This window comes from Taeniopygia guttata, chromosome 1, assembly GCF_048771995.1.
Source record: "Taeniopygia guttata chromosome 1, bTaeGut7.mat, whole genome shotgun sequence".
In the NCBI taxonomy this organism is placed as follows: domain Eukaryota; kingdom Metazoa; phylum Chordata; class Aves; order Passeriformes; family Estrildidae; genus Taeniopygia; species Taeniopygia guttata.
Genome location: NC_133024.1, coordinates 68,391,534 through 68,406,273, shown reverse-complemented (window position 1 = coordinate 68,406,273; position 14,740 = coordinate 68,391,534). Strand labels below are relative to the sequence as shown.

General features: G+C 41.0%; 1 protein-coding gene across 2 annotated transcripts in view; it reads right to left on the bottom strand.

Moving 5' to 3' along the window:
• Positions 1-14,740, bottom strand: part of ATP8A2 (ATPase phospholipid transporting 8A2) — a 312,539-nt gene that overhangs the window by 284,227 nt on the left and 13,572 nt on the right. The window contains exon 2 of one of the 2 annotated variants that reach the window (XM_030275123.4): positions 815-968. The exons of the other annotated variant lie outside the window; for it this stretch is intronic. Coding sequence (XP_030130983.4) covers positions 815-884 — 70 coding nt within the window. The 5' untranslated portion in view covers positions 885-968. The remainder of the gene's footprint in view (positions 1-814; positions 969-14,740) is intronic. 2 annotated transcript variants of the gene reach the window in all.

Sequence of the window (14,740 nt, the reverse complement as noted above, 5' to 3'; positions counted from 1 at the left end):
ACTTACAGGAACTGCAAATAATGAGACTGGATCAGAGATGTGACTGTTAAAACAGTTACTAGAAAGTGAACAGGAGATGGCAGAAACTACAGCTACATTGGATTCTTATACTTCAAACAAAAATAAGAATCCCTCTGATGAATAATCCCACTGCTCAAGGAGGATCCTTTAATTCTAGCACATTTGTCAGGTACACCTTGGATAACCATAACTAGTAATCCCATTTGTGGGCCATGTACACAACTATCAAGTACAGTATATCTGTTGTGTGATTAGTGGAATATTTAAAAAACAGACATCAGAAATCTGCTTAGCACAACTGACAGCCAAAGCTAATCCTGAGAAGAAAGCAGCTACAGCCTTCTTGCCTCACACCTTTGAGGCTTGTTATGTCCCTGTATTAATATTGGTTGAAGCTAAAAATATCTTTGGCACATCGTAACTCTGTTAACATTCTGACACCCAAGTGCTTTTTTCCTTTCTGTTCTACAACATTGCATCTGTTCTATAACAATTTATTAACAGCTTTAAGCATATCAGCTGCAAGCACAACTGATCTTGATTTCTAAGAGAACAATTTAAACAAGAAAAATAAATGGGTTTCCATTATATGCTCATGATTTAAAGCTGTTTTCTTCTACTAAAAGCCCAGAGGCCTATAATGCTGGCTTCTAGCCAACAGTAGATTAGAAAGATTTACTGCACACCTAGTGACCTTTTGCTCTAAAGAACCCTCAAAGCTATTGTTCTTAATTCTGCCCACCCCCAGTTCAGTGTAATGCACAACAAAAGCAGCTGCCCATTGTACAGTTACCTAGAGAGAAGCATCTCTTCCAGCGGCGGCACAGAGACATGATGTTCATTCCTTCTTGCACTGGCTGCATGGAGATGAAAACAGCAGCAGTCCTTCAAAGATCTCTACAGCATTAGCAGGTCTCAAAGCTGATTAAAGTGATCCCCATGGTAATCTGTGAAATATATGTTTGCACTTTCAAACTGCTCCACACTGGATTCACAGAAGGCAAGTGTGCACTAGGTGCCTGTGTATACCCATGCACAAAGAGACAGCTGTGCTTTCACTGAAACATTCTAATAATTTCAACCAAAATAAAAAAAAAAACCCAAAAAAAAAAGAAACATCATCCTGGATTTCAGCACTTGTAACAATGACCTGTCCAGTTCCTGGACTCTGACCCCTCCTCCCCACCTCTACCAGGTTTGAAAGCACAATTTCTCAAGCAAAATCCAAGTAGAAAGATGTTCTGTTCCTATCAGAGATGCTATCTTTGTTACAGGTCAGGTGACCCATTCACCTCTGCAGGTATAAAGGGTTATTTTTTAACTTACTTTTCTTTGCTTCTGAATAAGGTTAATAGCAAAGTATTTTGGCTGTCAAATGAAAAGGTTAGAAGTTATTTCAGCTATCAATTCAGGCAATAAAAACCCCTCTCCCTTAAGAAAAGAAAGAGCAGTTTTCACTTTCTTTTTACCCATAGCAAGCCCTTTATTATGTGCCTCTCTTTAAAGTCATATCTACTTATGCTGGATACATCTTGGATAACCATGACCATTAGTCCTTTTTGTGGGTCATATACTATAACTATGAAGCACTAAGAACAGCTTTTCAGAGTCCTTCCTCTCTGGCAGTCTGCCTCCCTTCTTCCCATCGCCCCCCTCCAAGCTATTTGCTTGCTTTCTGAATAGGGAATAGAAAAGAACATCAAGAGCTTGTTCACAGCCTCAGAAGGCAGCCACAGGAGGAAGCAAGGACTTGGCTTTTTGAACTGTATCAGGAGTGACCATCCCAGCAAAGCACTGGATCTGTAGAAGATTTCAGAAGCAAGGGACTTCATATAAAATCGGGAAAGCTGGACAGGATCCAAACCAATATGGTTAATCATATGTTCTCCCTTTATTGTTTATAAGATGGCAGTTTATATACACTTCAATATAGTTTACAATTGTGAGCACACTCTCATTGGCAAGCAAACATTGTTTGTTTTTGTCTTAAGGTGGTTAAAGTTTCACACTGCAGACCTATACTAATTCACACCTGGAAAGCCCATTGCTCTGTGCCTACACCTTAACATAATTTCTAACTGCACCACAGACTAATTTCTTACTGCCCCATAGGCTTCAAAGGCCTCGCCGAGGCCCGGATCTGAGGCCTAGGCTGGGGTAGCTCAACCTTCACTCTAAATATAAATCGAGTCCTCTCTCAGAAATTCTGCTACAGATTTCCCTGGGGCCATGAGGCCCACTGGGTGGTACATATTCCATTTTTATCAAGGGAGTACCATTATGCCAAGACAGCTGTGCGCTCTGAGAAAGCCAGCCCACATTAGCAGGGGAGATGGGAAGAACCAGCACTGGCTGTTAACTGCCAACAACAGCACCTGGGCCACTTCAGTCTTTCTAAAGCTACCAGCACGCGAATGTGGGTGACACCATCAGCTGTGGGGTTTAGTTCTGTTTCTGTCTGTGCAGAGCCAGGCTCCAGATATGAGGGGTGTATCAAGCCCATCTCTCAATTGCACCACCTGACAATTGGCACAACAAAGGCTGGCAAGAGATAATCAAATATTTATGAGCAACATAATGACAGGAAACCATGGAAGACACTGCTAGCTACAAGTAAGTGCTTTTCCCTCAGGAGAGGAAGGTAACTCTAAAATTTTAGGTGCTCTTATCCAGCTTTCATTAGGGAAGCATGTTGCATAATGCATGAGGAAAACATCAGAGAACAATGTTTGAGAACATTATCTATTCCCTACACAGACGCATCCATGAGCAGATACTGTTGTATCTGTTTGTCCTCTGCATATGGTTGTGCTTTAATTTCCTCACTAAAACGTGGTAGAAGCTCACCAGCTGACTATACCAGCCAAGTCTAGATGAGGTCATTCATATGTCCTATTGTAGAGGACTGCTATCTTGAGCCCAAGCTTCTTATCTCACCTTTTCCAGGCTGGTGAGGTCTGACAGATTCACCTCCAACACATCTAAAGAAGAATATAGCAATAGCACTAGAACAACCAGGCCCAAAATCAGCCAGGCAGGGTATTGACTGCTTCCTGTCCTGGGCTCCCACTTCCACCCTACAGCCTCATCCCAGCCATCACAGACACATTGAATCTACTTATTTCAAAGTTTCCTAGATCTCCTTACATCCTTCAACGGCTTGTGTAGATCCCACTGAGCTTCTCTCAGAGCAAGTAGAACATACATAAGCCATTTACAGGATACTCAAGAACCATTAGGATGCATTTTAAGCCAGTACTGTTGGCATATTTACAATCAAGTGTGCTGCCTTGCATCAGTATTGCTTTTTATTATTGGAAATCCCTTCCATGCATAATGCTAAGTATCACTGACTCAGTGCTGTCAGCTTCAGGCATGGACAAAAATGAGTCAGACATCAAAATATTACAAAAGCTTTTTTTAGACATCATAATGTTCAGAGTTTTGGAGTTTGAAGCTTGGTTTTGGTCCTTCAAAAAAATAAGTACTTCCTCATCCCTGACCCTTTAGAGTAAACACATCACATGTTCAGGATTGCTTGCAATTATAGCTTGATTGTTCTACAATGCAGGCTTCTCTCCCCACACACTGCTTGAAAGTGAGCTAGAAACTTGACATAATGCTGATCAGAAGTATCATCAAAGCTGGAAGTACTTGTATTTTGCTTTAATGCTGAAGACAAAGTTCATCTGTGATGTAACAGATGTGTTTGCATAAAGTTTAAGGAAAACTTTCCAAATACAAGTAATTCTGGGTCTAACACTTATTCTAGTAAAACAGACTTGAATGTAAGTTTCTTTTTTGTGTGCACTTCCCTGACAGGTGTTTAGTATACCTAGTGTGCATATGAAAGGACTAGATTAAAAACAGAAGCTTACAAACAGAACAGAATTATGGATAATTCCTTTATGCATTCCTCACTCAGGGAAACGGTTCACACTTCAACAAATTTATTAACAACCACAGAGAATGACTAAATATCAGATCCTCTTATTACATATACACTTGTATCTACTCTTAAAGTCACCTTGTGATTGTCATCTTGTTTATCCTGACAATCAGAACTACATGCTAGGGGATAAGCCAGGAATGCCCAGCTAAAATGATTCACTAAGGAATGATTCACCACCAAACAGCAAATATTTTACATAGTTACCAACATAAGCACATGAAAATGAAATCTCTCACCACCTAATTCACAAGCATTCAGCCAGTCTCAACACACCCATTCCCACCATAGGTTTTCTGTTTTGTAGCCAAGGCACTAGGCACAGCTGGCTAAAGTAAGAGTCAGACCTGCACAGCATTTGGGCAGCACAGGTCAACTTCGCCATGCAACAGGAACTGGGCTCTTCCCACTTCTTTCCAGCATTCCTTTCTTCAAGATTCAAGTGCATCACAGACAGGTACCAAGACCTACCATTCACAACACTGAGCTACGCTTCATCCCACAGACAGCATTATGCATTTTATTACTGAATGAGCCTTCAGATTTCACCACGAGCACTTAATTCCTGAACATTATGGGTTCCCAGAAACCTAGCCTCAAAAATTTATGTAAGTTTTAACCCTTTCCTGGCCTTTGTACCTCACAAATCCAACTACATCCTTCCTTTAGTACTTTTGAGCAGTATTAAACAACTATTTTCAAAGTTTGAAGTTGTCCTTGTTATAAAATAATTTGAAATCAAATATAGAATTTCTATCAGTCTTCCATAAATTCTAGATTTTCAAATCTAGATCTACTTTCCTCCTAAAGTTCCAAGTCTCTAAAGGAGAAAATATTTGTTAAAGAAACACAAAATAAAACTTCAGTCCAACTGCAAATATGTATATAGCCAGTTAACACTGGTTTCTTGTTTGGTTGGGGTTTTTTTTTTGTTTTGCTTTTTAAAAAAAACTTTAAAGCAATTTTTTCTTACTTACTCAATTTAAGTTAATTGTGAAGGCTACTAGAGGACATTGAATATTAGTATTGAATATTAGGAAGGTACCTAAACATGCCAGCCCAGCAGTGAAATAGTGGCATGAAATAGTGCTTGTCACAACACTTATGAGCAAAACTGAGGCTGTTTTTTGGAAACCCCGGAATAGGAGCTCATCTAGACAATACCCCGCCCTAGCACTTAGTCCTGGCCTTCCCCAGTATGCACACTGCTAAGGAATGAAGTGGATAAATGATTTTGAGTGGTTTGCTGTGGAAGTTCTTCAGTTTAAAGATGAAGTTTAGGTCTTAATCTCTCAAGTTCTGAAAGGTCGCTACATACCTAGAAAGAGCACAGATCAGAGCTGAACAGAATTGTTCATGTTAATTTTATGCAACCTCTTTCAGAGCATATTGTCCAATCACCAACAATTCCCTTTAGCAGTCTACTTTCAATATAATACAGTTTTGCTATGATTAAGTTGAAGTTTCTTGTTACAGTGAGCTCATGGGCATTCTGTTTCCCCTTCCCCGGGACCCTGTGACTCTGATCAAGATAACCCTGGACCCTCCTTTCTGCCCCAACGGTGTTGGCGGAGAGCCAGGGAAGCCCACCCTGTCCAAAGTCTATATAGACCCCTGGCATTTCCCGTTTGTCCTCTTTTGCCCCGCTCTCCCCCAAGGACATCACAGAATAAAGAGAGCTGAACCAACTTGTCTCAGGGTAAGAGCCTCTTTTGGAAATCTTTGCCATCTCCTGTTATTCCTCCCCTCACAGCCTCTGATCTCTGAGCTAGCCTGATTATTCGGGGGGCTGTGCGAGGGGGGGAACCACAGTTTTTTTCTTATCAACTAATCAAGCTAGCAAAGTTAAGGACTAGAAGCTGAACATACCCTAGAGATGATGGCTTCAGAGATACATCTGAAGACACAGGCTGAGCATCAAGATGTCAACTTTATAAAAAAGTTTTCTACTGCTTTATGGTTTGATCTTTACTGGTGAAATGCAAATACTTCTTGAGGCCAGAAATATATTTTTGACGCAGTTCAACATTACATTAACTGTTGGGAGTCCTAGCAAAAGCAGTGTCGTGGTTTGACACAGAAAAAGAATTTTTCCGGAAGGAAGAGGTCAATTTGGACATTGACCAATTGAAGGTGGACACGCCTCTGAGAACACAGAAGGGTTAAAAGCAGAATTCCCAGGAAAACTTGCTCTCTTGGGTTCCGGTCAGCGGTCAGTGCAGGACTCTCCCCTGCCTGGCCACGAGCTGGGTGGGGGAGGGGAGAAGCCATATGGCCTTCGGAGGTAGGCCCAAGGGTGGAGGGACTGGAACTGGGCTGGCCCCCTGCAGATGGAAGGGTGGAGAAAATCTGGGATATCTCCATTCCCCCCCAGAGTTTCTCTCTCTCCCAAGAGAGAAAAAGAGACGGCGGTGGTTTTGCCAGCAGTTCACCGCGGGGAAGGAGAAGAGCGAGGGGGACCGCAAGGTGCCCAGCTGGGCTGTGGGAGCTGGAGCCTGGGCAGCAAGCCATCTCTGGGAGTCGGGACTTTTAACTCTTCCTGAGAAATGAAAGCTTTGTGAAATTTTTCTCCTCCTTGGTTTGAAAAGAGAGGAAGAGAGACAGCCTGGGACCTGGGATGTTGGAAGGATAAATTCTAGGTGGGAGGAGATGATGGAGTGGCTTTTGGCTGGACTTTTTCTTGGTAGCCACAGACTGAACTGATCTTCTCCTCCAAGAGAGACTGTATTTTAGGAGGATGCCGGTGAGCCAAAGAGACCATGCTTCAGCTGGGAAAAGACAGAAGTGGAGCGAACAGAGAAAAGTTAAGGAGGTTTGTGGTGGTGCCCCCTGTCTTCGCAGAGGAAGAAGAGAAGAAGATCTCTGTTCTTGGATCCTCGGCCCCAGGGAAAAATGGGGGGGACTGTTGGTCCCAAAAATGAAAAACTGAACTGTTGTTTTTTCCCCTCTTGGCAGGGCATCCTTGAAAGGAAAAACCTAAAAAGCAGTCTGTCCATCCATGCATTGGTGGTGAGAGCACTGTGCATAGAAAGGAGAGGGTCACCATTGGCAAACTTTTTTTTCTCCGGGCGGTGCCATGTGGTGACATGGAAGCACAGGATGATGCAGCTGTGTTTCTTGGGGGGTCTGTCGCACAGGAGAGACTCCTCTCTCCCTGCAGATGGACTGGGTGTTGATTGTCTGGAGGGTGGAAATCTGATTGGGGTCCAGATTGTGTCTCACTGTGGTTTGTTGGAGTTGGGTGGTGGGAGGAGGAATGCTTTGGAAGGTTTTCATTTTGAATTGTGTGTGTTTCTTTCTTTTTTTTTTTTTCCTTTTATAGTAGCATAGTGGTAGTAGCTTAAAGTTTTTTCTTGTTATTAGGCTTGGGCCTGCTTTGCTCTGTTCTCGATCGCATTTCACAGCATTCAGCTGAGAGATTGCATTTTCATGGAAGGGCACTGGCATTGTGCCAGTGTCAAACCATGACAAGCAGCTTCTCCTTCTGCAGGAAGTAAGTGATCTGTGCTCAAAGACTATTCTGTAGAGAAGTTTAAACTGCTTAACAGTATTACAGTTCAGACTTCAAGGCTCTCCTCTGCCTACAGCCTCAAATACATGATCGCAATATGCTGAGCTCCTGTTGCATCTTCATTCCACACAAACTGACTATTGGAGCATCTATCTAGCACTGGAAAGCAGCAAAGTGCCCACAGCCACAAGTGCAGCTCAGAATGTTGCAAGCTATTAAAAAACAAGTTTCACCCAATTAATAACTTGTAATAAAGCAAATATCGCTTCATTCTGTGTACTTCAGCGTCGAAAGAGAGTCAATACACTGGCCAGATTCCTGGCAAGCTAATGAGAAGGATTACAAGCAAGAAACCAAATACCACAGCTGGCTTAAGTGCATTTGTTCCTACTCTGGTGGCTTTATCAATACTGGCCACAAACCACACTAATTAGCAATTACTCAAGTCTTGTAGCAGCTAATGATTTCTCAAGCCTGGAATGTAATTCTCTATTATTATATTTAGACATAAATTGTATTTGTTACATAACAATTCAGATTCTCAGCATCTTACAACAGAAATATGACATTTTGTTTAAATATTACATTAGAAAGCCCACATTCCAATAATTTCAAAATAGATTTGGTATCACCAAAATTCATGTGATTTTTGTTGGAATGAACTGACAAGTTTTCAATTCATTACACTTCACCATCCCACCCACTATTAGCTTAACTTCTATTGCATTCTAAAAGGTTAAAAATCTTTAGCAGGCTGATTCAAAACAGATCAAATTGGTAGGGGCACCATCTAATTACAAATTTAATCCTTTCTGCCTGAGGCTGCTGGTTAGAGACACAGTGGCTGAAACATTGGAAAAACAGCTCTTTTAGCATCAGTTTGTCACTGGATTCAAGTGACTTAAGATAATGATACTGTTGTATCAAACCCCACTAGCTCAAACTCAGGTTACCCAGTCAGGAAGCCAACTTTTCAAATGAAGGTAATAACTTGCTACTATGCAGGGTAATAACTGCTACTGCCACTTGTATTTGAGAGTATTTTCCAGCCACAAGTTTGGGTATAACCAATTAATGTTCCCTTGTCCTTTGCTGGATGTTGGTCAAGTTCAAAAACCTGCTTTTTGCCCACCTCCAGGATTTATCCCTTCAAGATTTTTATTAAGCACCTTTTCAAAAGAGTCCTGAAGTAACACTTGCATTGAGCACCAGTTTTATTCTTTCATATGGCAAACATTGACAGATGTGCATAGAACTGAGGCCAGAGGTCAGAAAGATCATTCTTCTAACAGGCATTTGTTAATAATGAAAGAGTAGCTGTAGGTTCTCTTTTAAATGTAATTCCCTAGCTTGTACAATCAAAGATTCATGTTCCCTACCACAGACTGGGAAGAGAATTAATTCTCAGAGCAGCTCAGATCCATGGAGACCTCAAATAACTTAGTATTCAAGAGTGTAACTGCAAATAATTTAGTACGAGAATTTTCAGTTTTAAATTTACTTTTACCAGATCATCGCCAAGCTGTTGATTGGATGCTTTAAATCAGGAAATAGTAAGAACCTCTATGCAAATGCATGGAGTACAAACAAGAAAAATCAGTTTTCAGTTTCTTACTCTGTTATGCTATTATGTTGTTTGAGTAAGATTAATGTCCCTTCATTCCTGGTGAGATTAATGATAAATCAGCCAATCCATGTTTATGTAATTTTAATGGAGAAAAATGTTGGCTTCATGATGGCACACCAAAGCCTATACTGCCATAAGGTCTACAAAGGGCTCAGCTTTTCACATATATACTCTATTTAAATATATATTAAAATCAATAATTTGCTCATGGCAAAGAAGCATACCAAGTCCCATAACAGAGAGAGTATGGTGGCCTGAAGGCACCACCACTTGCTGAAAGAAAAGCATCTTGAAGTCTGATTTTGCACTACTGTTCACAGATAAACAGAAGTGCACCACAAAATTAAGCACACTCTGAAAATAAGATTGATGTACACCTACCACCAACAGAGCTGCTTGCCTACCACTCACTCCATAATTATGCCTCCTTGGAGGCTTCTTATGGTTCAGCTCTAAACATTGTCCCATCTATACATACTTAAGTGAAGCTATTCTCTTTATAAAACAAATGCATTTTTAAAGATACCTGGCACGCAAAGGAAGACAGAACAAGCATTTCATAAAGCTACCTTTCTTTCTAGATTATCTTAGTGCTACCTACAGCAAGTGCATGTCACATGTACAAAGTGCTTTTGTTTCCAAAAACAATTATTCATCAAGCAATCACAGTCAAAATCAAAGCACAAATCATCAACTTTATCCTTACAGAATACAAAATAGGATAACAATCACTCATATTCCTGTTCTAGCGGCTAGAAAAACTCAGAGGCACACATTAACAGATACCACAGGATAAGCCTCTGGTCTCAAAATACTCCAGAGCAGTCTTCCAGTACTGAAATGTAGGAGATGCCAGATCACCTCTATTCCCACTGTAACCATGCCCATACCTGCAATGTTGCCAGCACAGTCTATAACAAAACAGAGGAGCTGAGGAGCTAATTGCACCTCCAAAGTCACTTTTGTACTTGGACTGACAGACCACCCCTGCCATGTATAGTAGGAATGCAGCACTGTCAGCTAAAGTCATCTCTTACTGCCATGAAGACATTAAGGACTAACAGAAGACTGTTCTTTAAAAAAAAAAGGAAAAAAAGCTTGCATCAGGAGCAAATGAGATAGTAAATTTCCCTAGCAAGATAAACTCACCTTCATCCCTACTGGATCACCTCTTCACAGAATGCACAGAAACCCAGCCTTTCAATAAATAAGAACAATTATACATCTATTATACATGTATTACTTAAAGACAATACTGAATAATCATAGTGAACTATTTTCAGTTCTGTGAACTAATGCCCTGGCACCTAGCTTTTGCTCTACTAACTTGGGCCACCAAACTAAAGCAGCTTGCCTATTAATACACAGTCCTTGCAATCCAGTTAACAGGGCTTGTCTCACTCTTATCAATGCAGTTGCTTCCACATTAAGTAGGCCTTCTACTTTAGAAAGCCAAAATATTGATGTCGATAAAGAAGGCAAAGTACTTGCAAATGGTGTAATTCTATCAATAAAGAGAGCAGGTATTTTTCTTTCATCCTTTTACTCTTAATATCCTCTCAAGTAAACACCAACAAAAACCAAATATTCACTATGGTAAGGTAGCTCTAGTTTGCTCTAAGTAGCCTGAAGCCACTACAGCTTCTTGCATTTATTTGCACTTACATTAAGCCAGCATTAAAAATGCTATAGAATTAGTTTACCTTTTTTTTTTTTCCCCTTTTCGGGGCAAGAATGCTAAATATCTGTAATGGGAAAGATAAAAACACTTAACAATATCTTCTTGGAGCAACAAAATGAAGCATAGAAATGCATTCTTCATTCTCAGTGGCAGTACAGTATAAAAATGCCTGTTAAAATGCAAGGCCACAAATGCACTAATCCAAAAGCAAACTGCCTCACTTACCAATTCTTGCCTAACAAAGCCCTACAGCCTAACTTCTGGTGACTGGCCAAAGTCTAACAGACATTAAAAATTCAGAGGTAACACACTGAATCTCTGTGCTTGTAACTTAGAGAGACCAAAACAGCCTTTCCCCTCCCTACAGGTTCTCAGTGTTTAATGCAGCCACAACACTCCTCTCATAAAGATGTTCCAATGACTACTGGATCCATAGGAACTCCCTTATGGGCAATCCTCATCACATATCAAAATCTTCTGTTAAAAAAAAAAAAAAAGCCACTACCACCAACAAAGACCTCAAAGGAACCACAGCAGGCAAGCAGGCTAGAGGGTAGATATAGCTCTGTTCTGACAACTGCAAATAAGCAGTCTGGTCAAGTCTTGGGGGAAACTGGCTTCAGCTACCACAGGGAGATTTAGAACAGAAAAATCCAAACAGATTTAGAACACCAAAATCCAGATTTGCATCAGATGAAAATACCATGCATCTTCTGTCATTGCTCAACTTCATTCTAGTTACAGTTTACCCACTCTAACTAAACTTGCCTGAAACCTGTAAGCCCTATGAATTATTTACACAGAAAGAGCTCTGCTCTAAACACACAGGCCATTAGCAGGTACCCTCAGAACTTCACTGCTGACCACAAGGCAGCAGGGGAGGAAGAGGAAAGGCAGCATGCAAAATGCACCACTAGCAATGCTAATATTGCAGTATTCACTGTTCATATTTGCTTAATGAACAAGGGTGCAGATAATTAACTGAATTTGTCAGAGGCAGCTTAGACAAGCCATTTTCTTGCTAGACAGCACCTTGCAACAGCTGTGACATGTATGGATAGAGCTGCTCCTACCCTTAATGGAGTGAGTGATGAGTAGAGCTGCTAAACTTCCTTCAGCCAAAAGCAATCAGATTACAAAGACGATCCCACTGCTTTATTAAAATGTAAGAGCACTTGGAAAACAATTTATTCAGGAAGTCAGGTTTGTCTGCACATGCGTACAGGTATTGTGGAATAACTCAGTAGAAAGAAAACACACATTAGGAAAGCCCTGTTTCTACAAAGCATCTTCTCTATTATGCAGGCACAAGGATGAATATTTTGCCTTGATCAGGTATGGGTTGATAACAGTATCAGGGCATATTTAACACTTAAGAACATGGCAGACTGCAGCTCTACTACCAACCTACCAAAAGCTGACCCCTCTACAGTTTGTGACAGATTCTACTGCAAAAGCCCAACAAATCCAACACCATGCCTTCATCTCGCCACCGACAGCTTCTTCCACTGGGAAGGGCTCAGCTAGCAGCAAGCCAGCCATGTCTCAGGGAGCACCATTTCCTCACTAGTGCTGCTGACAGCTTAGATATCCTGAATGCTGATCTGAGGTAAGGCATCGTGAGAGAGCGTCCCTAGCTTTGTAACAGTAGGGCTCATTCAGCACCCTTGAGGGCAGCTCCCAACTCACCCTTAATAAATTCCCCAAAAGTCTAATTTTTAAAATCCAAAGCTGTCCAAAACAGCAACATAACATCTCCAAACCCAGAAGTCTTTACCCTAGAGGATCTTAGCAGAACACCAGTTTTCAGGAAGGCATTTAAACACATGACCATATGGGCATACCCTGAGCACACCTATATGCCATGCAAGACAGCTGAAACTGCCTTTACAAGAAGACATTTGATTACAAAGCACTGAACTAAGGTATAAACAAACTCTCTTAAACCTCAGCATCTCAAGGTCTCAAATCTATATATCCTTTTTTTTTGCATGGGAGGAATAAAGACTGAGCAATTTTTATCATTAAGGACCAACTGATAGATACAGTCAAGCATAAAGTTCACTCCCAGCATTTCTCCAAACCCCTTCTCTCTGCTTTATAGCAATGAGATACATGGTGCAGAAGACAACAGGGAAGGATCACATAGAGGAGGAAGTGACTAGGCTACCACAGAAGCAAGGTCTTATCTTACCTCATCCTGACTCCCCTAGATGAAGGTCCTGCTACTCAGCACAGGCATACACATCCAAGCACTCACCTTAGACACTCGGACACACCTTTGAATTGGCATGGAGCAGATCCCATCTGCATTGCTAAGGGCTTGCACAAGCCACCAAAATTGGCCTACCTAAGAGGGTACTCCAGCATTATGCTAAAAGTTCTAAGGATTGAGTGTTAAACAAAGAGAGCACATTATCAATCAACAACTTACATCCTTACTACTCTATTTCTGCCATTCTCCAAATGTGTTTAACACAGAACAAAGCAGATATAAAAAGGATAATGGGGTTAAATTCAATTATAGCCCATTCCTTTAACTGAGGCAACTTTTTTTTAATAAAAATTATATCAAGTTGTTGATGAAGTACTTAGAAAACATGACTGCAAGGTACTATTACAGAACTTATGTACAAAGCCATGCAGGCTCATATGAGTTATGTGGCTTATTGTATTCATTAAAGGTTCACTACAACTGTTAGTGGGACTGTTAATGGAAGCATTCAAGAGAGGAAATTGGCAACCAATTCATTCTCTCTAATTGCAAAATACTTTCAGATGTCTCATGCAGCATCCAAATGCCTTGCAGAAAACAGCATGTAACTGCATAGCATAGTAACTAATAAAATTAGTCTGCTGTGTCCTTATTTATCTTTTAGTAATTCGTCTAATATCTACTAGCTACATTGAAGCCTGACATAATGCAGGAACAAAATTAATACTGTCTTGTTAAACAGAAAGAAAATTTTAGCTTTCCCTCTTCAGAACAAGAACTGTTCAGCAATCCCACATGATGAAGGGAACACTTTATAACCATGTAGAAGACTGCACTGAATCTCAGAAATATGAGCATAACCCATACAAACTCATCACAGCTTCCATGGGAGCAACAAGAAATGCCAATCCCAGTGCAGAGTGGACATCATGAAGTTGTCTGTTACCAGCAGAAAGTCAATATAAACCTGAGGGTAACTAGTTTCAGACCTCTCAGAATAATGGATACATGGCACAGGGACTGTGCTGGCCTCTATTACCATCACAGCATGGGGCATGCAGAGAGGCAGCAGCTTCCTCAGATTCATTTTCTGGCTCTAACAGACATTTTCTTCTGTTTAAGGCACCTCCAAACAGGAGTAAATATGCTGGTGTGAAAATTAGCAGCCCTCCCAGAGGACTTGGAATACCAGACTGAAACTAGCACCTGTCCAAGAGAAGAGCTTCAGCAAAGGGGGTGGAAGAATGGATACCCGCATTTCAGGTCTCCTACATTTGGACCTAGAATGGTAGTTACTGTACTGCCAGCCTTTAGCACCAGAGGAAGAACCTAGTGCAGAACCTCTTATATTGATTACAACTGATCTGTATCAACAAGGACTACCAACTCCAGAACACAGCTAATTATATTTAGAGCAGCTTAACAAAGACATATTTGCACTAAGCTCAGAACAGACTTGTGAACTTAATGAACATCTTCCATATAGGACAAGTTTATTTTCAGAGTAATGGATGTATAAACAGACCTACAAAACAGAAAATTCAACAGCAATTCTATGTTTAACCAAGGACAAGAAAAAAGCTGCCATCACACGCCTCTGCCTGTCCCTGTCAGGAAGAGAGCACTACTGACAGATAAGAGAGGCTTACAGGTTTGCAGTATCAGCCAGACTTGTCTCTGCTCTGCAGCCTTAGCCACAACACCAGACCAAGGATGAGAATAAAGCTGATAGAGCT